The following is a 22,429-nucleotide window of genomic DNA, read 5'->3' as shown; positions in this document are numbered from 1 at the left end:
ATGAGTCGTGTTCTCTCTTTCAGCGCCGTGGTTTAGGATCTTTAATTGCTCTCTGTTGTTTTGCCCTGCCCAGTTTGGGCATCCATCATCGTCCTACTACTCATTAGCCGTGCGGTCAGAACGGATAGCTCTCAGCTCCGCACATCAGACTCTTGGAAGGTTCTTGGAAAGCTGCATGCTATTTCTGATTCTTATCCAAATGTGTTAGCCGTGGCAGCTGGAAGTAACAGGCAGGAATGTAGTGCATGTAATTATAGGATAGTGCCCATACTGGACCCATGTCCTGTCCTCGTCGAAAAGTTTTCACCTTTTTCTCATGTCAGCAGGGAGATACTTTATACCCATGTATATATGACAGAGGCAAAGCATAGAAATGCTTTGGCAAAGCTCTGAAAGCTGAGGCCTTATGCACAGACTTTCACACTATTAAAAGATATGTACTCAAAGATCATTAACTTTCTGGCCCATCTGTGAATTTCAAAACTTGTATTCAAGACCATGGTGTCTGGAAATGTACACGGTCATACACTGCAAAATATATTAATGCTGTATTTCAGGGCCTGGATAAAAACAGCTCCCATGAGATTTACAAATCACTGCTGCTTGGTCCTGTGCCACATAGGACATTCCTAATGTGGAGGTATATTCAGCAGCTATGCAAATTCTTCCAGCTATTATTTTTGAAGGTAAAGATATCAGAAACAGTCAGTCGCCACCTTTTTCTCCTCATCCGTGGTCGATAGACTTTTCTGAGGTCAGGCGATCAGTTAGGATTATGATGCGTTTGATCCTATACCTGTCAATAAGACGCCAGTCAATACGTCAGCGATGGGACAGCTCTATTGTTGCTGTTAATTGTGTGCATCCGGGGGATGGGTACGGGCAGGGCAGAGAGCACAGGAGACAACGATGAATTCATTATAGATGTCACATTACAGAGACATGTTCGTGCACTTTCTGTCACTCTGCTGTTAGCTCCATCCACTGACTGGATTAACTTCTTTCCCTCATGAACATGACAAGCACACGGAAGTAATTTAATTTATTACTGATGAAGAGTTGCGGCTAATTTCCACTGTCCAGCAGACAAGATAACAATCACATTTTAAACCGTCTTTCTTTTGTAGATGTAGTAAAACATCCTTTTGATCCATGTACTCTGTGAGATCTCAGCAGTCCACTATACACTCAAGTCGTTACAGGTGTGATTTTGTGAGTTTAAAAAAAAAAATCTTTTCAGCAATATGTATCTACTTTGTTTGGATTAGAAATGTTGAATCAATAAAGGTTTTTGTTTCTTGCTCTATGTGTATATATCTCTCTCTATATATACTTTATGTTCTACAATAGATGTCTTTGTCTGGTCATGAACAGGCTTGGTGCTAAAAAGAAAGGCAGAACACACACTTGCAACAGTACTTTACGAAACATAAAACTCTGATATTAAAGCTTTTAAAATACGTTTTAATTCTCGTCCCTAAAACCCACTATCTGCTGATAAGAAGTGATAAACAACATGGTTGAACAGGCAAATAAAAAAAAAAAAAAGGCACATATAAAAGGTGTTTCCACATTAGATGAGTGGAAAGAGACGTCACAGCTGCGCTCGACTTGTTTGATTAACCGGTGATCTTTGCAAAGTGTCGTGCAAACAGCAGCTAACACGATACTGAGCAACAAAGACAAAGACAAACAAGAACATGGGCTTGTCACTGCAAGATGCTGATCCTTTTTTGTTTAGTGGTCAAGCAGAACGGACAGATTAGGAAATCAGTTGCAGCGTCATTTTAATATCTGGTTTCTCAACCCATCCTTATCAAGTTAGGAGCTGACTCAGCTTGTCAGTTTGAACATGGAAACTGTTTGCATGGCGGCACGTTGGGTACTGACTCCCAATATACAACACAACTATTAGTAAGTTCAAAGTTTGAACTACGCATCAGATAAACTTTGGTAACGACCGTTGGTGAATACCATGTTGTATGCTGATAGGCCGATGAAAGTCAACAAGGGGAATATACATCGTCTTCCTTGTATCAGACCATGAAGATCTAATGAACGTCTGTGATTACATTTCTCTATTAAAGTGTTTCAAGTCGGCTAATGCTGTCTAATTTCATTACAGGGAATTTACACAGGTTCTCCATAGTCAGACTCGTCACCTGTAATCTGGTTATCCTAAATAAAATCAGCATAAGAACCTAAACAAAAATACTTTTTGCCGCTTGCTCTTTAATAAATATATAGTGTTCTTTTCACTATCTGACTTTGAACTGCATCTTCAGATGGAAAAGAAATGATTCTAACAGCAATCTTTTGTGTCTGTGAATAGCAAAAAGATTCAGTATTATCCTTCCAGTTCTGTTTCTGATGAAAGTAATACAATTACAGCTCCAATATTCAGAGCGCAGACTTCAGTGCAGTTAAATTGAATTATGTTCTAACCCCACTCAGTGAGATTCCCTCTGTACACTCACTGTGGGTTTTTTGTCCTTATAACATGAATGCAAAGCTGAAGAACTGCTTTCCCAAACAAGGCTTATATTGATCCTGGACTGTTCTGTGAACTGTTTTTTTTAACCTGGAATATCCTCTTTTTAGACATTATATATAAAGATATGTCAGTCTTCCATCACAGCATCTTTCCTGTCCTTACACCCCAAACTGAAACATGCTATTATAAAAGCGTATTCTGATGAAATTTCAACTCAGCCGCATTACACTTGGAACTATGAAACACCCCTTAAACTAAACACTTAGAGCATCAAAGTAAATAAAAAGCAACATCATGTGTTCCCTCTTTAATCTTCATCACATGATAAACACCAGACTGTTTACACTGAGGAGTAAATAATAGTTTGTGATCGTTTTCTCGTCTTACTAAATATAAACATCTGTCATCAGAGAAAGAACACAGCACTGCATTTCGGATGAGATCAATGTGTGTACAGGGTGTCCATATTTAGTTTATACGAGCTCTGAAGCCATGCTGTGCTGGTTGTATTTGCTTTAGTGCATTTATGACACTCATAAAAGGGCTTTGGCCCAGAACAATGCAGTGTTTGAATATGGCTGATCATGTGTTCATGAGTAGCATCAAGCACCCCCCCATCCCCACTCATCAACCCCTCACGCTGCTAGCTTTACACTCCCATCCCCCACCCTCATGCATACGTGTGTGTTTACATTTTTCAGCTTCTTTTCAGCTCTCTTTATATTGACAAATCAGCTCTGTGAGTCTACAGAAGTGAGACAGCACTGTTTGCCATGTGAGTGTGTATAACAAGTTCATACTAATCTCCTTCATGAGAAGAAACCACTCACAGACTCATGAGATTAATGTGAAGTTGTGAAACTGGTCCACCAGCATTGGGTTACAGGGGATTTAGATTCAGTGTAAACCTGGTTTCTGCTGCATACAGCCACAGAGAAAAACAACACAAAGACACCAATTAAATCAAACTCCTGTTATGCAATGGAGGATGTGGAATTCAGTGTGTAATGAAGCTATACCTGTTTTATTACACAATCAAACAGAAATACCAATTTCAACAACCCAACACTCAAGCTCTAGTTTTTACTTACTTTGAAAACTGGAGAGAATTTTTTTTTAAATTATCTATAAATGTAGTGAAACCTATTTATATATCATTCTCTTTCCATATGTTTTAAAAAAGCTGGATATCCCTTCCTCCACCCTCTCACACTGCTTCACACTTCTTTCTTTTAACTCTGACCCCTCCCGTGTTTGTGTGTGTTAATATATGTTTGAGCCTGACCCTGACATGATGGGGGGTGATTGGCAGGTGTAAGGGAGCATGCAGACGATACCCCACTCCTCTCTCAGTTTTGGTTTTCGGTTGCAGAGCCTCTATTATGTGCTATGTGACACTTGTGTGCTGCTGGCTTGCAAACTGCCATTTGCATTAACAGAGAAGTGAGCCCCTCCCCCCCTCTCTTCCATACATGCACACATGTGCACACACCCCCCTCTGCCCCCCACCCCCCCCCCCCCCCCCCACCCCACCCCCCACCCCCCACCCCTTACTGTATTACCTACGAACACCAGCAGCTCTGCTTTTATGGCTGCAGCAACAGGCTGCTCTTTGGTTACTGATTATTTCCAGTATAAAATTCCTCTGTTGTATATGTCTTAAGCCTGTTTATAATTTATCTGCAGGCACGCTGCAGCTGACCTACATACACAGCCAGGGTGCTGAAACTATCAGACAACAGTCAAAGAAAACATCTTGTAATGTGGCTGTGAAGTCAGATGTCTTGGCACCTCAGCAGCTAACCAGACAGCATTTGGTCAACTTTTTGCCATTTGTCACAAAAGCACTAAAATTCAGCCTCTTCAGCAAATAAACACCCGAATCTTATCTCTGATCTCCGCTGTTTTTCTTCAATTTGATAAAAAAAATAAAGTTTTTAGATACACTAAAGCCTCTTAGATGTTGGTCTTGTAGGTCAGCTCTTCAGCTTTAATGCTCTTTTTGTGTCACGGCATTTGGTGAAGGGGTATGAACTGGCTCCCAGCACTACCAGTTGGCCCAGTTCCTCGTGGTTTATCTTGTTTCTTGAAGTTTATCTGAGTAGCAAAGCTTTAATCCAATAGGGGCCCCCTGCCCCAGCACATACTATAGACATGTCAGCCTATAGAGGCCTACAAACCACACCCACCTAAGCCTGATAAAGTCACCGTGTACATGTTTGTGTGTGTGAATGGTTACTAGCAACTGGGGAGTTGTAATGTACATGAGGGTTATAAACATGGGCCGAGAGAGTGGAAGAGACTATTGGGAAGAGAGGGAAACTCATACACAATGACTGACAAATGACAAGAGAGGGAGAGAATTGTAGAAGAGTAAAACAAAAAGATGGAAAAAGACTGAAAGGAAAAAGGGTGGAGAGATAAAGAGTGATAGAAAGAAAGAACATATATACTAGGGGTGGTGGGTGGTAGTGGTCTTGCCGGTCAGACAGGATTCTGAAAGCAGCAAACTGAAGCCTCAGACCTACAACAATTATTACTCTCCATGATGCAGCTGCTCCATTACTGGCTTCTCTCCAACCACAGGTCAACATGTTTTAAGTGAACATGTCTTATGAAGAGCGATGTGTTTTTGTGGTCATAACTGAACTCACACTCTGTTATTTTCCATCTATTCCTTCTTTCTTAAGTCTTTTACGTGTTTGGTATTCGAGCAGCATGTTCTTTTTACAAGCTTGTTGCTTGTAGCTTTCCTACAAATTAACTTTCTCTGTGACGACCATCTGACAAGTCTGTTTTCTTTGTTACCTGGGCGACAAGTCCGCCACCCCATGTAGTATATGATTGGTCTTAGGTGTTTCAATAGTACCCAGTGCGGCTAAATAAACAAACACTCTAAGGTAACATTAATCAATGATCACCCCAGCAGCTCTCTGCTATAAGAACATTCACTAACCTGAAACAAATACCCACATTCCACTGGACACAAACACCACGGTCCACTTTGTATGGATGGCAGCTGATGTTTTGAAGTCTTTCCTTAAAAAAAACAAAATATTCATGACGTAAGCTCGCAAAGTATTTAGCCATCTATCCTACTTTCTCAAGAAGGTGAGACAGACATGACAAAAACTCCCCACTTATTATCTTCTTTAAGTTAGGCTGGAACAACAGTTTGCTTATTTCCCCATAAATAAATCTTTCCTGATTAATTAGCCGGTTCAGTCAGAGAGACGGCTGGAGGATGACTCAGAGTTGTAGTTTTATTCAAAACCTGAAATACTCTGGTTCGTTGGAGAACAACAATGCATGCATTGTCTGCTATTTTTCTGTTTCGGCTGCTCTCAGGTCACTTTGGCTGTTTCACTGTAATCGGATATGATGTCACAGTTATGGAGACTAAGAAAACAAATCCATCTTTTTAATTGTCCTTTAAGAAATACCGATACCACACCTACATTTGGCAGAATGCGTTGTGATTGTGAGAGTCGCAAAATGCAGTGAATGTTGTGTTACAGCAAAGCCATGTATGTCATCCAATCTGAATGACTATATGCTTATCAGGGTAGGAAAACTAGAGCATTACTAAAAAGCTTGTTCTGAAAGAATATTGAAGTTAATGTAGATATATTCAGTGGCTGTTTGTACATTATTACATTCATTTTAAAATGACTGGATTGTGTTTGGATGTTAAGGACTGTCTAAGTATTCACAGAAGTCTGCATATATTATTTTCGAGATGCATCTGTAGGTGAAAGGATCTCCGTTCCCTGATTTCTCTTATGTATGCCAGTATTTGTCAAAGTGAAAGCGGTTGTCCACAGACACAAACAGAACAGGAAAATTAACAGAAGATGGTTTTTGATCATAGTTGCATGTTTTTTGAATCAAACATGGTTACTGTCCATGTTCACAGTGATCAATAAACAAGATTTGAATCTGAATATGCGTTAGTGAGAGGGATACCGCAATCATTTTAAAGGGATCGTTTGGTATTTTAAAGTGGGATTGTATGAGGTGCTTGTCAACCCCGCTGCTGGCGGAGGACCACGTACATGGTGTGCTGAAGTAGTGCTAAAACCAAGTGGCTTGCTTAATTTTTTCAGTGTCGCATATATTTACCCTGACGATGTTTTTTTAGCTCAGTTTTTTCTTTAAATCAGCTAAATTATGTGAAACAAACGACCTCGTCTGCATAGTTGTATAGCCTAGCTTCTGTGCCTGCACTAAAGCCAGTTTCTCCTTAAAGGGGCCACGCTGACCATCACCTCCTGTGACTATTGACTAGTACCTCATACAACCCCACTTCAAAAATACAGACGTACTCGCTGTAACACCAAAGACTCTTCACTGCAGACGTCCAGATCATTCAGTTGGCAGGGAAGCAGTGAAACTGATTAATCTTCCATCAATGTAATGCTGAGCACATCGTCAAACTGATGTAAATAAACGTCACAGGACAATCTCTGCTTTAAAAGTTCATTTAGTATTCATTCATTTGTTGTTGTCATAGAGGATCTTCGATTCTATGTTACACATCTATTTTTGCATTTCTTTACCACATCTGGAGGAGAGGAGAGACTTGGCATATCTCTAAACACACCACAAGGGAGTATTTGTTTGTGTGATCGGGACAGAGAGAGAGAGAGAGAGAGAGAGAGAGAGAGAGTGAGCAAATAAAGCTACATTGGGGGATGGGAGTAAAGGGAGGGTAATTTCCAAGATTTATGATGCGGCACTTCACAAAATGCATGCATCCTGCAATTAAAACTCCCCCTTTGCCTCCAGCAGGCCTGTACATTAGCTGGCATCCCCCACCACTCCCATCCACCTCAACCCCACAGACCCCACCCCTCTGTTCCCCTCCAGATAATAAGATCTGATGGCAGCGCGGTGTCACTAATGAGGGCTGAATGCCACAATGAGGGACAGTCTGTTAGTGGTTAGAGGCCACGGCTACTGTCACCATCATATCAGCCTTTAGCTGGACCAACCCTTCATTTTCATTTCAGCAGCGCAGTGACATGATCAATAAAACAAACAAAAAGTGTTTTTTTTTCTACCTTTATGTACAGAACAGCAACACCCCTCTCCTTCTGGTGCACACTATGGGAGCTCTTTGGGGATCATGGGAGTTGTCAATTGTGAGGCACATTTTATTTCATCCATAGGATCATTTTGCAAGTCAATGAAGCAATTTTTTAAAAGTACAATACTGAAAGTAAGTTATACGATTGACTAAACAACCCAAAATCACATGAAAGAGGTATATTAAAAACTCACTAATCATTACAGTGACAGTCAAGCTCTGATGGAGCTGGATAACGCTCATTTCTTGTGTAGTTCTAAGCCGGACTGTTGCTGTTATTAACTCTTTAGAACCAGAAACCCTGAGAAAAAGAATCTATGCCAATATTAGAATATTATTTTGTATCATAGTCTCTTTTTTGTTTATTTTATTGTAAATGGAATCTCTTTTGGCTTTTAACGCCTGGTCAGACAGAACAAGCTGTCACATCGGAGGCTCTAAGTGATTGAAATCACAACCTTCTCAATAAACTTTTACTTGATATAGTAAGTTACTTGGTATAAGTAAATATTCAGTAAATATTCAGCACACTTGTTTTTAAAAAAACTGAATGTTGTCTCTTGTGTCTGCTTGGTTGAACAGTGCTTCTAAGTTTAAGTTGTACATTGGACTTTTATTTCATCTATAACGAGTCAAATGAGAGAACAAAATAATCATTCCAAATTCCTAAAGCCCTAAGTGAGGATTACAAGCTCCTGAACTGAGCAAAGGTCCAAAATCCAAACACCGGGTACATTCAATTTCAAATATTTTTTGGATTTATAATAGGAATAGCAAACCTCTAAAGAGAAAGAACCAAAGCATGTTTGGCATTGATCAATAAACTGATGTTGATTAGTTTTCAGTCAGATGATATTTTCCCTCAGCTGTTTGAAATGATTTTGTGCGGTGAGTCTGAAGTCTTCTCCTGCGATGTGGCGTGAAACAGTCTGCAGTAAACCATGAGGCTGAGCTGTGGCGCTGCCCACTAGCTGTGAGCTGTTGTGTCTGTACAGAAACAATACCATGCTTTTGTTTGGTGGTACTCAGCTGCACACTCTGTATCACAACCTTTGCCATTTTCAATAACAGATTATGAAACCGACTGACTTCACACAGATGCCGTGTCAATGTGTGATGTTGTTGTCAGACGGAAGAGTCTTGAAGCGGAACCTCTGCTCACTCACCTAGAAGAGACTTTCATTGTAAGACCTCCAACAACATTATTCTTCTATCACACTGGTAAACTCGGCTGGAAAAACAAGCACAGGCTCAATAGCCTCTCTGTGCTCCCCCCTGAGAGGGCGCCCCACTTTTACTGCTAACTTTCCCCGAACTTTCCAGAGCCCGGGGCCCCGCCGCCGGCAGCTGGACCCACATCAGGATCTCATCAAGCGGGACTGGCCCTTAACATTTCTTGGAGTTTCTCTTTGTGTCTGTCATCTCCTCTTATGATCAGAATGAAAAGGCTTGGGTTACCGTGACAAAAACGAATGAATGTCCATGTGTTCATTTTGTTTTGTGGTCATCTTGCTGTCAGATATTGTGGCACAGATCGAATGGGACATTTCCTTTCATCGATTTAATAGTGGTTAACATTGTTTTTTTTTTTTGATAGAAGGACACTCTGCTCTTTAAATGAATGTTGTTTTAGGAAAATAAAGAGAGAACTTGTGGCCTCATCTCTCTCCCTCTTCTCTGCTTCTCCACAGCTGTATGAACTGGACAGAGACCCAAAGAGGAAAGAGTTTCTGGATGCCCTCTTCAGCTTCATGCAAAAAAGAGGTACAGATCTGTGTGTGTGTGTGTGTGTGTGTGTGTGTGTGCGTGTGTGTGTGTGTGTGTGTGTGTGTGTGTGTGTGTGTGTGTATGCGTGTGTTTGTGTGCGTGTGTGTGTGTGTGCGTGTGTGTGTGTCGGTTTGTAAGCTTTCAAATCGATCAACTAGTCAGAAGTTTTGTTTTCAGTGTTTCAACATAATTACATTTCATTCTTGTCCCTCGAATTTGATATCTCTGCATTTTTATTTCTGTGTACTTGAAAGAATAAATAGTAAAATGTTATAGATGGATGACACCCCCGCCCCTCCTCCTGATCTCTCTGACATATGACACAGCACACTCTTCTCCTCTTTCACCCACTTGGGTGGGGTCTTTATTCACTTCAGAGATGATTGCTTTATAGCCTCACAGCTCCTCGTCGTTCCCAGGCTAAAAGGAGAAAGAACACATCGTATCATGCCTGGGAGTGGATTAGTTTACATTATGATTCACACACACACACACACACACACACACATACTGACCCTGCAACCATGTAGAGTCTTCACACCAGTGTCCCACAAAGCATCAGAGCTGCAGTCTTATTGAATTAATTAATTTTTCTCGCAATTCAGACATCTCATTGTTACATTTACAGATTATTACGGACAATTTCAAAAAGTGCAATTTTAGCAATTTTATTGAAAAACAAAATTACCCAAAGTCTTATAGAAGTTGTTTTCTGTCTCATGAGTACAAAGCTGCTTGTTAATGTGAAATTAGTCGATTCTAGTTTGTTAATAAGTTAAATTAAAAAAACGATTAAATCAAAGCAGAGAAGAGACGACAAACGTGCTCAAAACATGAAAAGCAGCATAAATGTTTACAGTGTCAGAGCTGCAATGGGCGGATCTGAGTCCACTCTGGAGATCTGAGAGCGCCATCTGCTGTTCGTACATATAACTGAAGCATTACTTTCCAATATGCAATACCAGGATCGAAGATTTTTCTCAGAGATTTAAATCTTTTGCTGGGGAAAAAAAAACATGTTTCACAGATAATATAAAGATATGAGGATGGATTCGATTTTGTCCAACGGTATTTTCCCAAAATCTCCACTTTAATGAAAATAGTTTGAGCAATGTCAACCTGACAAAAACCGTTCCTACATTAAAAGACATTTAAATTATAGTTCACTTGATGGTAAATTAAAAATATCAACTCATTTACATTTTCTCGACTACTATAAATAATAAAACAGCATTTTCAGGGATCTTCCTGTCCTTTTGGTGGTGGTTCGGGTTGTTTTTTTTCCCCTTTTTCCCTTATGCAATCCTTTATCACTCTAAGGCAGGGTGTGAAATTAGGTATTTCCTTTCCACTGTGGAAGCTCACTAAATGTATCGAATGGCAGCACAGTTTTTTTTAACTTCTGAAATTAGTGTTGAAGATCTGACAGCTGTACACACTGAGTCAATCGTACATGGCAGTAGAGATGTTGAATATAACCACTGCTTACAATTGTTGAATAAGAATTGTTTTGTAAAAATAATTATTTACTTGAAAAAAAAAAAAAGTTGCAGGTGACCTGCGTTTTGCCTGCAACAGCATATATTTACTCTGTTTTTGAGAGGTGGAAGGTGCTTATTTCATTCCCTGCTCACGTGCCTTTAATAGACATGCACTGTTGCTCACATTAGTCTGCTCTTGACTGTTTTTTTTTTTTTTTTAAAGTTATAAGAGGAATTGTTACAAAAATCAGCCCTGCTCAAGTGACTTTAACCCAGCAGCCTCATCTTGAATGTCAGTCAGTATAAGACATGTGATTGGCTACTTCAGTCTTTAAAGTGACCTCTAAATGTAGCCATGAAGAACGCTGTGGACTGCACTGGGATTGTTTTCAAACATGCACAGTATCATTTTTGCTGCATTAATTGTAGACTTGCTTAAATGTACGTATGGTATTGTTGAATTAGGATCTTGTTTTTAACTATGATTATATTGATTATATAGTTTCTATTTAAGCGTCATGATTATTGTTAGATTTGTTTTGTTTTGTTGGATATTTAATATATGTTTAATCTTTCCCACGGACTGCGTATGTGCAGGAAGCTTCATGCTGTCAACATGAAAAGAAGTTTCCTGCATTGTTATGTTTTCTTAACCTGTGTTGACCGCTTCCCTCTGGGTTTGTGTGTTTTTGTGCGTGCGTTTGTGTGTGTTTTGGTACGTGTTACACCAGGAACTCCAGTGAACCGTATTCCCATCATGGCCAAGCAGGTCCTGGATCTGTACATGCTCTACAGACTGGTGACGGAGAAAGGCGGCCTTGTGGAGGTCATCAACAAGAAATTATGGAGGGAGATCACCAAGGGACTCAGCCTGCCTACCTCAATCACTAGTGCAGCTTTCACCCTCCGCACACAGTCAGTACACACTCAAACACACGCACAATCTTTCATCTTAAACAACACAACTGATTTTGAAACTTGTTCACATATTCCTTTTTGTTGGACTGCTTAGCATTTCATCATGAAGTTCTGCCAGCTTTCAGATTTCCACAAAAATGTAGTTAACCATTTACTCCGTGTGATAGAAGACCCCTCCTGTCGTTGTTTTAGACAGCGGCAAGTTCTCACTCAAAATTGGCTGCACCATAAATCTCTTCCCCTGAGGATGACACTTGCATTTTTTTTTTTTAAATTATCCTCAAGAATATTTTATTTTTTCACTTATAGTTTGTGTCCATCACTCCAAAACATTAAAGGTTAAGATTTTACTTAAAAAATCTACGGGATGTTTAAAGGGGTGATTTAGTATTTTACCTCCTTTAAGCTTTTAAATGACCTCCATTATGTTTTGGAAATTTTACACACAAGCTGTTGATATAGCCATAAGCAGCAGAGTCAGACGTGTTCTCCTGAAAGATGACTTCTAGTCGAGCCCGATCCCCGAAAAACTTTTGTATGTCTTTTGTGTTTTCTCCAGATACATGAAGTACCTGTACCCATATGAATGTGATAGAAGGGGTCTGAGTAACCCCAATGAGCTCCAGGCAGCCATCGACAGTAATCGGAGAGAGGGCCGGCGCCAGAGCTTCGGCAGCTCCCTCTTCACGTACTCGCCCAACGGGACGCCCACCATGCTCTCCTCACCCAAGCTCCCTAGCTCCAGTATGGGCATGACTGTTGGCACCAACGGGGCTTCACTGACCCCCATCCATAAGATCAAGAAAGGTGACATTTGTGTATGATTGTGTACCTACAACACATTGGATTCACTTTTTTTAATTACATCATTCTTGTCACATCATGAGCTCCAGTCAGAAAATCACAGTCGATGAGTTAAGTGTGTGAATGGGTATTTCTTTACTCTTACATGTACTATCTTAAGGGCCTTCCTGGTTAAATAAAGTGTAGATTAAAATTGAAACAAAATAAATTAAATGTAACACTAGAAAGCAGACATTGTAAAAAGTATTATTTTTGTGTAAATTAAAATATTTCCTGTTTAATAAAATTGAAAAATTAAATGTGCTCTTCTTTAACCAGCATCTACATCAAATTCGGTTGTCTATCAACCCTTTTTTGACCTAACTTTCCCTCCTCTCTCTCTCTCTCTCTCTCTCTCTCTCTCTCTCTCTCTCTATCTCTCTGTCTGACCAGAAGAGGAGGGAGGCCATCCGTTGCAGGGGATCAGTATGGCTCGTCTGCAGGCAGGGGCCTTGGCAGGACACTCGGTGGCTGCTGTGCAGGCAGCAGCAGCAGCTCAGGCAGCGATGGCTGCTCAGGTGGCTCAGGTGGCGGCTCTGGAGCAGCTGAGGGACAAACTGGAGGCTGGCGAGCCACCGGAGAAGAAGATGGCACTGCCAGCCGAGGACCACCACCGACTGCTGCAGAGAGCGCTGCAACATAACCTGCTGGCAATGACGGCTCAGATACCCATGAACATCCGCATCAACAACCAAGGTACTACACTGATAGATTATCTTATCAACAGAAGTGGAAATATGAACCCCTGTTTTTAACTTTACTTTAAAGAAGCATGTTTGTGTCCCCACATTGATTTCCAAATGTATGATTCATGTCATCTGCAATCTGAAAATGTCTCTAATGTTTTTGCTCTGTTAGATTTTAAGAAGTGAATACATACATTTTTGCCTGACTGACATGTTTGAGCAGATTGGAAAAGCACAAGGTTTAACAGACAGAGAAATATGCATATCATCTGCACAAAAAGTGTAACTTCTGCTGATCAATGACATTGCATCAGTGTTAAATGTACATGCAGAGTGCCGTCTTAATAATCAATCAGCACAGGTTTGTTCATCAAGGGGGATCCACCTGCTTTTAAAAATACTAAAGCAGATGAGAATTTTTTTTAAATTCCCAGCTTTCTGTATTTAAAGGGAGTTTTTCAAGATTCCTTATCAGCTTAAAAAGAGACACATTTATACATATCAATAGTTTGTGTGGAGAGTCAGTATGGATTTTGAGGTCTTTGTTCTACATGAGAATTTACATGTAGCTGGTTTCACACAGTCACCTTTCCCGACAGTTGATATGGCATTTTCATCATCTAGCCACAAACCACAGCAGCCGACAGTGAGAAAGTCAACACAAAGCGGGTCTATATGTGGACCTGTTTACCTTATAGAAGCAGTATGCATGCATACAGTACATGTAAGCATGTAAATGTAGGGAGATTCCCTTCTGCTACAGATTCTCTGTTCCTAACGTTTGTCTTGGTTAGCTGATAGAACATGCAAACTGTTTCTCAGTAATGATAATATCAGTAACTTCAGAGAAACGATGAACTGGAAGTTTGTGTACCTTCAGAAGCAAATCAGTATATATACCTGGAAACCTGAAAAAAGGTTTATTTGGGGGATTTTACTGCCTTTATTAGGCATAGAGTCAGAAATCAGGACAAGAGACAGTGGGTAATGACATGTGGGAAAGGAGCCACAGGCCCGAATCAGAGCCAGGCCTCCCGCCCGCTTGGAGGACTACATCTTCTGTACATGGCGCACGTTAACTAACAGCTAGGCTACCGGTACCTCTAGTGGAAAAATCCATCAGAATCATGTTTTTTTCTTATCTGGAAGCAAATCTTTTCACAGAAACGTTGTTTAAATGTTGTAAATGTGCAAGTTTGAGATCATTTCTGAGTTGGGTTTAAACCAGTTTCAGGTGTTAGTCCACAGACTTGCAATACACGGACTGAAGAAAGAGAGAGAGACGTATGTTCTGTTCTTTTGTTTTATAGATGAAATTACGGACATTTCAACTCTGGACTAGAGCTAGAGAGACTTTTTGCAGCTTTTGATCTAAATAAAAGTACCATGTTAGTGGTTGGGTGTTACAAACACAGCTCTCTTTGTTGTTGTCTTCTTTACAGACAGCAGGCAGGACTCTGCTCTGAACCTCACCACCAACGGCACAAGCAGCATCAGCATGTCAGTGGAGCTCAATGGAGTGGTTTACACTGGTGAGCATCACTAACATGAAGCACAGCAAGACCACATGATCACATCCTCCCTCCTTATGGTTAATGACCTTTGATTTCATCAGTAACATCATTTAGTTTCAACTCTTATGTCTGTGTTTCAAGCAGGGGGTGTGAGCCAGAGTTAGCTCAGCTTGGCATGTAGAAGGGGCTAAACAACTTCAAGATGACTTATAACCATGTTATTCATATCTTGTTTGTTTAATCTGTACTCAAACAAGTCTGAGGTTTCAGGAGGAGTAACATGGTGTAACTATTTCATAATGGCAGGGTGCAGTGACCCTTGTTGTCACAGTGTTAGATTTGCTTCATTTTTAAACCTCCTGTGTAGCTACCATAGACCTGACAGAAAAGACAACTTACTTAGGTTGCTTTCCATTATAATCGGGTGCTCAGAGCAATAAACTTAATGCCGCCGTTTGCATACAAAGGAGGACAAGGTCTTTGTTCAGTTCATTTTAAACTTTCTTTAATGATTACAACAATGCTACCTGTAATGCTGATGTGATTTTCATTGTATGCATTGTTGGATATTTATGCCTGGATAGAGTTTAGTGCTTGAACGCTGTGATATTAACCCTTGGAGAACCTATTTCATACTAAGGGTTGGAACATACTCAAAAAGTTTACAGAAAGAAACCAAATGTGTTTTCCTCTAATGGTTAAACTATGCATAATTAATGATGTATTCACACTTTGATGTTTCTGGTTTCTTGTGTCTTTATCTGTCTAGGCGTTCTTTTCGCTCAGGCAGCAGTGGGTTCAGTCTTCTCCGGTGCGTCCGGTTCGTCCCTCTCCAACAAGTCAGTCAGCAGTCGTGTCGCTCCTCAGCAGCAGCAAAACACACCTACCTCAACCTCAACCTCAACCTCCAGCAACTCATTGTCTTAACAACCCTCTGCCTTTACCCTTTGCTATTATTATTTTTTTTAATTACCACGCTAAACAAAGCCAAAAAGCAACCTCATTTTCTACATAATCTATGCCAAAAAAAGAGAAGCACCGTAAACTTTAACAGAAAGACAAAAAAACTGAAACTCAGATCACTTGAAGTACACTATCTCAGGTTTTCTCTCACCAACTCACCTCTTTTGTTCTTCATAGCCAAAATGATCTCGGACAAAAAAAAAAAGAACGACGTCTCAACTGAGAGCCAGTATATGCTAAACAAATATGTATGCACAACCTGTGAATTATTTATTTCTGCATAAATGTACAGATTCTTGGAACAAAAGAGAAGTTAATAACTGGGAAGGGTAATGCACTGTTTACACACAGAAACACAGCTACTGATTGACATCGATGTTTTATCCTCTAGAGGAGAGATATTTTTATTTTATTTTATCTTTTCATTGTCATTATTATCATTATTGTCATTCTCTTTATTGTGTTTATCATTCAAATCTTTAACCATCCTCTCACTGCAGGAAAAAAAATATCTATATATTTAGAATTCTAAAAAAGAAAATATGAATATCCTCTATTTTAATCAAAATAGCTTTAAAGGTTTATGGTTTTTTTTCTTCAGGGCATAAAACAATGTACCGTTGTGACCTCATTTTATGTAAAACCTTATAACCTTATTCACATGGCAGCCGTTACGGAGCTGTGTGTGGAAGAGCGAGTCTGGTGTCATCGATTCACCAGTGAAACACAAATGTAATGCAACTGGGTTTAAGAATCTGCAGGGATATTGATCGACTTGGTAACACATTTAATCTATTATCAACCGCTGCCAGAGTAAGGAGTAGCTAATTAGCCAGAATGCTGCGTAGCTGCTAATGGTCAAGCAGTTGTCGTGGTTCTTCCTCCTGAGATAACTGGCTGATTTATATCTTAAAATCTTTGCCTGTTTGTTGACGTAAGGCCAGTTCAATGCATATCTATGTCGATCTTGCAGGTAGTTTGTCAAGCTTGGTGTTCAAAGAGGTTATTTGTATGAGTCGGCTGTGCAGGTGGGAAAATGAACTAAAGCTTTTCTTAAGCTTTTTTTCTCCCCAAGCGCTGGACTGTCAGAGACTGTTGCTGTTGTGAATAATACACATGTTTCTCAGGTGTCTGTCCTCTCATCTCTTTGACAGAGCAATGCTTTTTAACTTCATCCTTGGCAGAAAGATCAAAAAAATTATCCTTTCACTAACTTGGCCTTCTCGAGGAGTGATTGTCTTAAGATTACATGCATGCCCATATTTGTACATAAAGCCCCTCAGGAGTGAAACAGGAAAGCTGTCATTTCCTGTCTTAAATTCACAGAAGTTGTTCATCCACTAAACGTATTACTGTGGAAACTCACGTGGACAATCAGGTGTCTGGAGCAGCTTTCTGAGCTTCAGAAGAAACTTTTCTCGACAGTTATTTCAGCTGACATTTTTTGTGCTTTTTTTTTTGTATCATAGATTACGGATGCTTTTCTTTCAGCTTTGTGTTTTGCATGACTTAGGGCTTCTTCTGATCCAAGTGCTTGATGTCCTGAGCTGTGACAAGGACAGGGTCTCCTTGAGACTAGCTTGCCACCGGATCGAGGATATAACGGAGAATGTCTTGTGATCCTCTGACTGTTTTTTATTGTTGCTTCATTTGGGGCGTTTGACAATGTGAGCTCAAGGTTAATCAGAGCTGCAGCTGAGCGCTGTGTCACTGCAGTGTATTAAAGAAAAATCAGCCACAGTGGAGATACCATATCACTCATTTGTAGAAGTGCATTTAGAAGCAGATCAATCATTGAGCTTTTTGAACTTTTAACCTGTGTTACCTCTCTGGACTGTTGGCTGCTGACGATTGTTACTCACTCCCCTCACCCATCCCTGAGCCCACCGCTACGCAAAGCAGCCTCATTCCTACTGTTGGGAAGTAAATCAGGCTTTGTATGTGGGTTGTGTTCGGAGGCCTTGACTCAGCATGAGATTTCCGTAGAAGGAGCAGTACCTCTGACTAATCACTTTTTACTGTTCAAGTCAAATATCACCTGCTGCAGCTTTGATTCAGAACTCTTCTCTTGGTGGGAAATCTCCACCAGCTGCTACACAAACACTGTTCAGGTTTAAACTGCAGACTACTGTCGTTCAGAGACATATGCAGACATCAGATGCTGTTCTTATGATTCAGCATGCTTCTCATGATACTTTACTCGGAATCAGGAAACATTTTGTTCATTTGTTTATTTGGCAAGATCTCATCTTGTTGAATCTGACATCAACATTTTCCTCACAAAGACGACTTATTAAAAAAAGCCTTGGCTGAAGTATGTAACAGGCTTGTAAGCTAATGGACCTTAAATGTATGCCTTATTCTGATTGTAAATGATTGTCACAGATCAAACAGAATTGGAAAGAAAACATGCCTTCATCAAACTATAAGTTTGAACAATCAAAAGGGAAATGTACTTTCAGTAGATTCAAATATAAAGCCTGTTAAATTCATTTTATTTAAAGGCATTTTAATTTCTAATTTCTAGTTATTTCAATAACATGAAATCTAATAATTTCCTCAAGCCTCATATGGAAATATTTGCTCCTCTACTAGTTAGCATTTAGCAGGATTGTTGTTTCTTGGGTTCTATATTTCTCTTCATTGTGATTGAAGATTTAGCGTTATCCTTATTTATAAGGCTGCTCGGTCACTAAGGTTTTTTTTTTCAGCTCTATTACAAAGGCTAGCTTATTATTTTCAAATAAAATACACTCTAGGTGGTACAGTAATATATATCATAAGTTATTACATTAAATAGTAAGGTTCTTTTCTACGTTTGTGAGTAAAGCAACATGGTGGTGTGCACATGCTGTTCAAACTGTGTACTGAGCTTTGACAATAAGACATTTAAAAAGAAAACGGATTTTAACCCCATTTAAATTGTTGAGCTTTATTGCTTTTTGATTCACTTGCGCGAGCAGATGCTGCTTTAAACCTAATATATAACTAAAAGAAGTGTTTTTCCTGCTAGAACACAGAGAGCCCAGCAGGTCTCTGTCTTCAGGGGGAGCAGATGTCACAGTTGCTTGAAGTGACTGACAATCAAACAGAGACCTGCTCTGGCTGAAAGCATTAGCTCGAGGGGGAGGCCGGTTGAGATGGCTAAATTAAATCAATACTGATCTAAAGGATCAACACTGCTTTTCTTAGATTTGACCCTGTGACCTTTTGGCCTATGAGGCAACATTCAAGCACCTGCCCCCTTCAATGGATCCATGTTTATCGTATAACCGTCGATCGGCTTTGTGAGATATTTGTATATGAACAGTGGAGGTACTGCAGCTCGCTCGCTCTCTCTCCTTCAGTTTGTGCACGGCAATCATTTCAGGGAAGGTTGGCATCTTGTTAATTCTGCGTTAGGGACAATCAGATGTTATGACAACACTGTATACCTCCAAACACACTTTGACATCCCCTCAACCCCCGGTCGAAGCCCTGTTCCTACCTCAAAAACCAACGCTTTTTGTTGATGTCTTTGCTTTTCCCACAACAAAGAAGCTTTTTGAAGGTTTATGCAGGAAAACCTCATGCAACGTTGTTGATAATGGTTCATAAAGACTATTCTGACGATGTAAGAGATTGCAGTGAACACAGACAATCAGATATCTGCTTAATAATTTAACCTTTAATCAATTTAATTTATGCAAATGGAACCTGGGATGGCAGTGAAGGCCATGTTTCAGCTCAAGCTCTTACCTCCTTACCAAGAGCTCCCTCTAGTGGAAGGTTTTGTTATGACGCACAATCAGTTTCCTGAAAAGACATAATATCAGTGTTCATATCTTCCTTTTCTTCGAGTGTTTCCAGTCTTTTGTTCTTGTTAAGGCTACAAAGCTCTTGAAACAGTATTGAGATCATCACGGGGCAGTGAAATACTCCACTGGAAACAGACTCTGTTCAAGACAATAATCCTGAAAAAAGATCATTTACTCTTGCAAAAGAAAATGCAGCAAGTCAATCAATAATCAAATGTCTGTTCTGAACAGGTGTTCCTTTATGTCAGATTTAGCTGATGTTTAAGGGAGGAACAATCAAACTAAGAAAACTCTGTTAGTCATACAACTGTTCTTCTTTTTTTTTAAACAGATTTTGGTTTATTTCTCTCTAAATGCTGTCAGCTTCATCCATGTGTCTTCTTTGTGCTGATTTAACTCATAGGACTTGCAAGTGGTGTAACAATGGACAATGCTTTCTGTCTGCAGTTCTTTGTTATATTTGTTATTGTGTTTCAATATTTATGTGTGCAGTTAAGAAGCTGGGAATTCATTCAAAGTGCTGTCGTCTGGCTATAACCATGACTAAGCTGGATTCATTTTCTTCACATTTTCTAAAGCGAAATGTTTTGGAGTTTGGTTTCCTGACTATATGCAGTTGTAGAAAAAAGAAATCAAGCTTTTTAAGGGGCTATCTGAGCTTCCAATCAACACAAACCCGCAACCGTTTGCTTGCTTGCTCTGTGTCAAAAAATGTCATTTGAAAGAAAGTCATTGACGGAATCTGCTGCTTTACTTCCCACCAGAGCTGTAACTTCATGAACTTCTGTATATAAGAAAAAAAGTGAGTCTGACTCCTGGTCACTCATGTTGGGGATGTGGACATTGGCTGGAACATTTATGGGTCAGGGTGCATGTGGGCTTTTGAATGGACTTCAACACTGACTCAGGTGGACACAAGAAACATTATGAGAAATAACAAGATGCCTTCTGCTGTGACAATGGTTGTATGAATTAACCTTTATTACGAAGATTCATTAAATAGAATATTTCTGAAAATGGCTTTTTTTTTTTTTTTTTTTTTAGGGCTGTGAATTATATTATGTTTATAATTGTTTTATTGCTCTTTCTTTGCTTTTTTTTCTGCTGAATTTGCTGAAGCAGCCCCGTCACACAGAGATTACATTTAGATCGTAGCGATAATGATGACGATGAAAATGTGATGATTTTAAGGAAGCATGTGATGTGTGTGTGTGTGTGTGTGTGTGTGCGAGTGAGTGAGTGTGAGGGGGGCTTTCATGTATCTTCAAGTTAACTTCAGAACTGAATCAAGACCCTTGTCTTTCACAACTTCTCAGGAAAATCTACCTCTACCTCTAGTTTGATGCATTTAACCCAGGAAGGGCTCACGTTACAGTTAAGCCTGTACACAGAGAGGAAGAGATGACAGGCGCCATGCAGGGTTCAGAATAAACTTCCACATAGCAGCACATTACTTTAGATGTAGCTGTAATCTCATGAACCACATGAAATCATATTGAAAAACAAGTATTTTGTTGAGTCTCTATTGTCTTGGCTGGAAACAAAGCAAAAGATGTATTTGTCGTCATGTCGGTGCGAGCTAAGACGTTTATTTTGGACACTGTTGCTTTCTGTCTTTCTCTGTGTATCAGGTTTGTAATGCTTCTGCTGTTAAATTTATTTAAGCATCAACACAGGGAACCTCCAGCTCAAATACTAATACTTCATACTAGTACTGCCGCTAGTACCACTGTTAGTACTGCAACTTTTCTTTTCAGTCTATTCTATTCATGTGTGCTTATTCCTTCTTTTTCTATACATGATTTAATTTTTTGATGAATGGGATGTTTCCCGGTAACCACAGGAACAGTGAAGTGGCAGCGGGCAATGCAACTTTTTATTTTTATTTTATTTTTCTTTATTTTTGAAGGGTGGAGAGCTATTCTTTCCTATTTACTCAACATGTGTTTGTGTGAATACTTTTATTTTGAATCTGAAATGAATAAAATATCACATTTCTCAAATGTCACCACAGCTTTGTTTGTTATCTATTCATTCTACAATATGTTAGCAAACCTGTCAGTCACTATTAACAAATATGCTCCTTCCCTTTCAAATGGTTAGTAAAACTATGCCTGCTGTGAGAATCTGTTCATCTCATTCTCAAAAACTTGATCCTGTATAAAAAATGAGTTGCCATAAATGTTTTTAGTAATTCAACTCAAAATGTCCTCTGCATAAGTGAAGTATAATACATTAATATATAATTAATACATTATATATAATACATTAATATATAATACATTAATAACTGTAGTATAACTGTATTAATAAATATATATGTAATAGCACAACGGTTCCTTTTTTTTACAGAGGCACTCATCACTGTGTTGTCAAATTACAGAGAATGAAAACTGATCAAAATGTTATCACATTTAACAGAAGGATGGTGCGAACAAATGCAGTGATGATATGGGTCTAATGCTCTATACTATAATATAGTATTGTAGCCAAAATCTTGCAATAAAGACTTTTATAGTGGTAGAAAAGTATTAAGTGCCTGTACCTTAGAGAGTGCTGCAGTTTTAAATACGTCATAATTAATATTTACAGTCTATGGTAATAACAAGTAAAAGTTAGATTTTTTTTTTTTAGGAAGTATGATGAGCAAGAATTTGAGTAAAACTTGATCAGAATACCCATGTTAAAAGTAGCCATTTTTAGTATTAACCTATTACACAGTATATTGCAGAAAAAAACTAGAAATATGTTTTTATATTTGTTTTAATAGCAGTTACAAAAATTAAAAGACCCAATTGTTTTCCTAATTTTTTCAGGTTTTCTTTTGTAGAAAAAATTATTATCATATAGGCCTATTTTAACTGGTATTTTCCGCAC

At 39.3% G+C, this 22,429-nt stretch overlaps 1 protein-coding gene across 2 annotated transcripts in view; it reads left to right on the top strand.

The window, feature by feature from the left end:
• Positions 1-21,560, top strand: part of arid3a (AT-rich interactive domain 3A) — a 45,955-nt gene extending 24,395 nt beyond the window's left edge. The window contains exons 4-9 of one of the 2 annotated variants that reach the window (XM_065955760.1): positions 9,275-9,347; positions 11,563-11,746; positions 12,309-12,556; positions 12,986-13,288; positions 14,721-14,810; positions 15,562-21,560. In XM_065955760.1, coding sequence (XP_065811832.1) covers positions 9,275-9,347; positions 11,563-11,746; positions 12,309-12,556; positions 12,986-13,288; positions 14,721-14,810; positions 15,562-15,719 — 1,056 coding nt within the window. In that variant the 3' untranslated portion in view covers positions 15,720-21,560. The remainder of the gene's footprint in view (positions 1-9,274; positions 9,348-11,562; positions 11,747-12,308; positions 12,557-12,985; positions 13,289-14,720; positions 14,811-15,561) is intronic. The other variant, XM_020656342.3, reaches the window with a different exon arrangement.
• The last annotated feature ends 869 nt before the right edge of the window (positions 21,561-22,429 follow it).

The sequence above is a fragment of the Labrus bergylta genome, chromosome 6, assembly GCF_963930695.1.
Source record: "Labrus bergylta chromosome 6, fLabBer1.1, whole genome shotgun sequence".
Lineage (NCBI taxonomy): Eukaryota > Metazoa > Chordata > Actinopteri > Labriformes > Labridae > Labrus > Labrus bergylta.
Note: the sequence above shows the minus strand (reverse complement) of the source record. Positions and strands in the feature narration are given on the sequence as shown.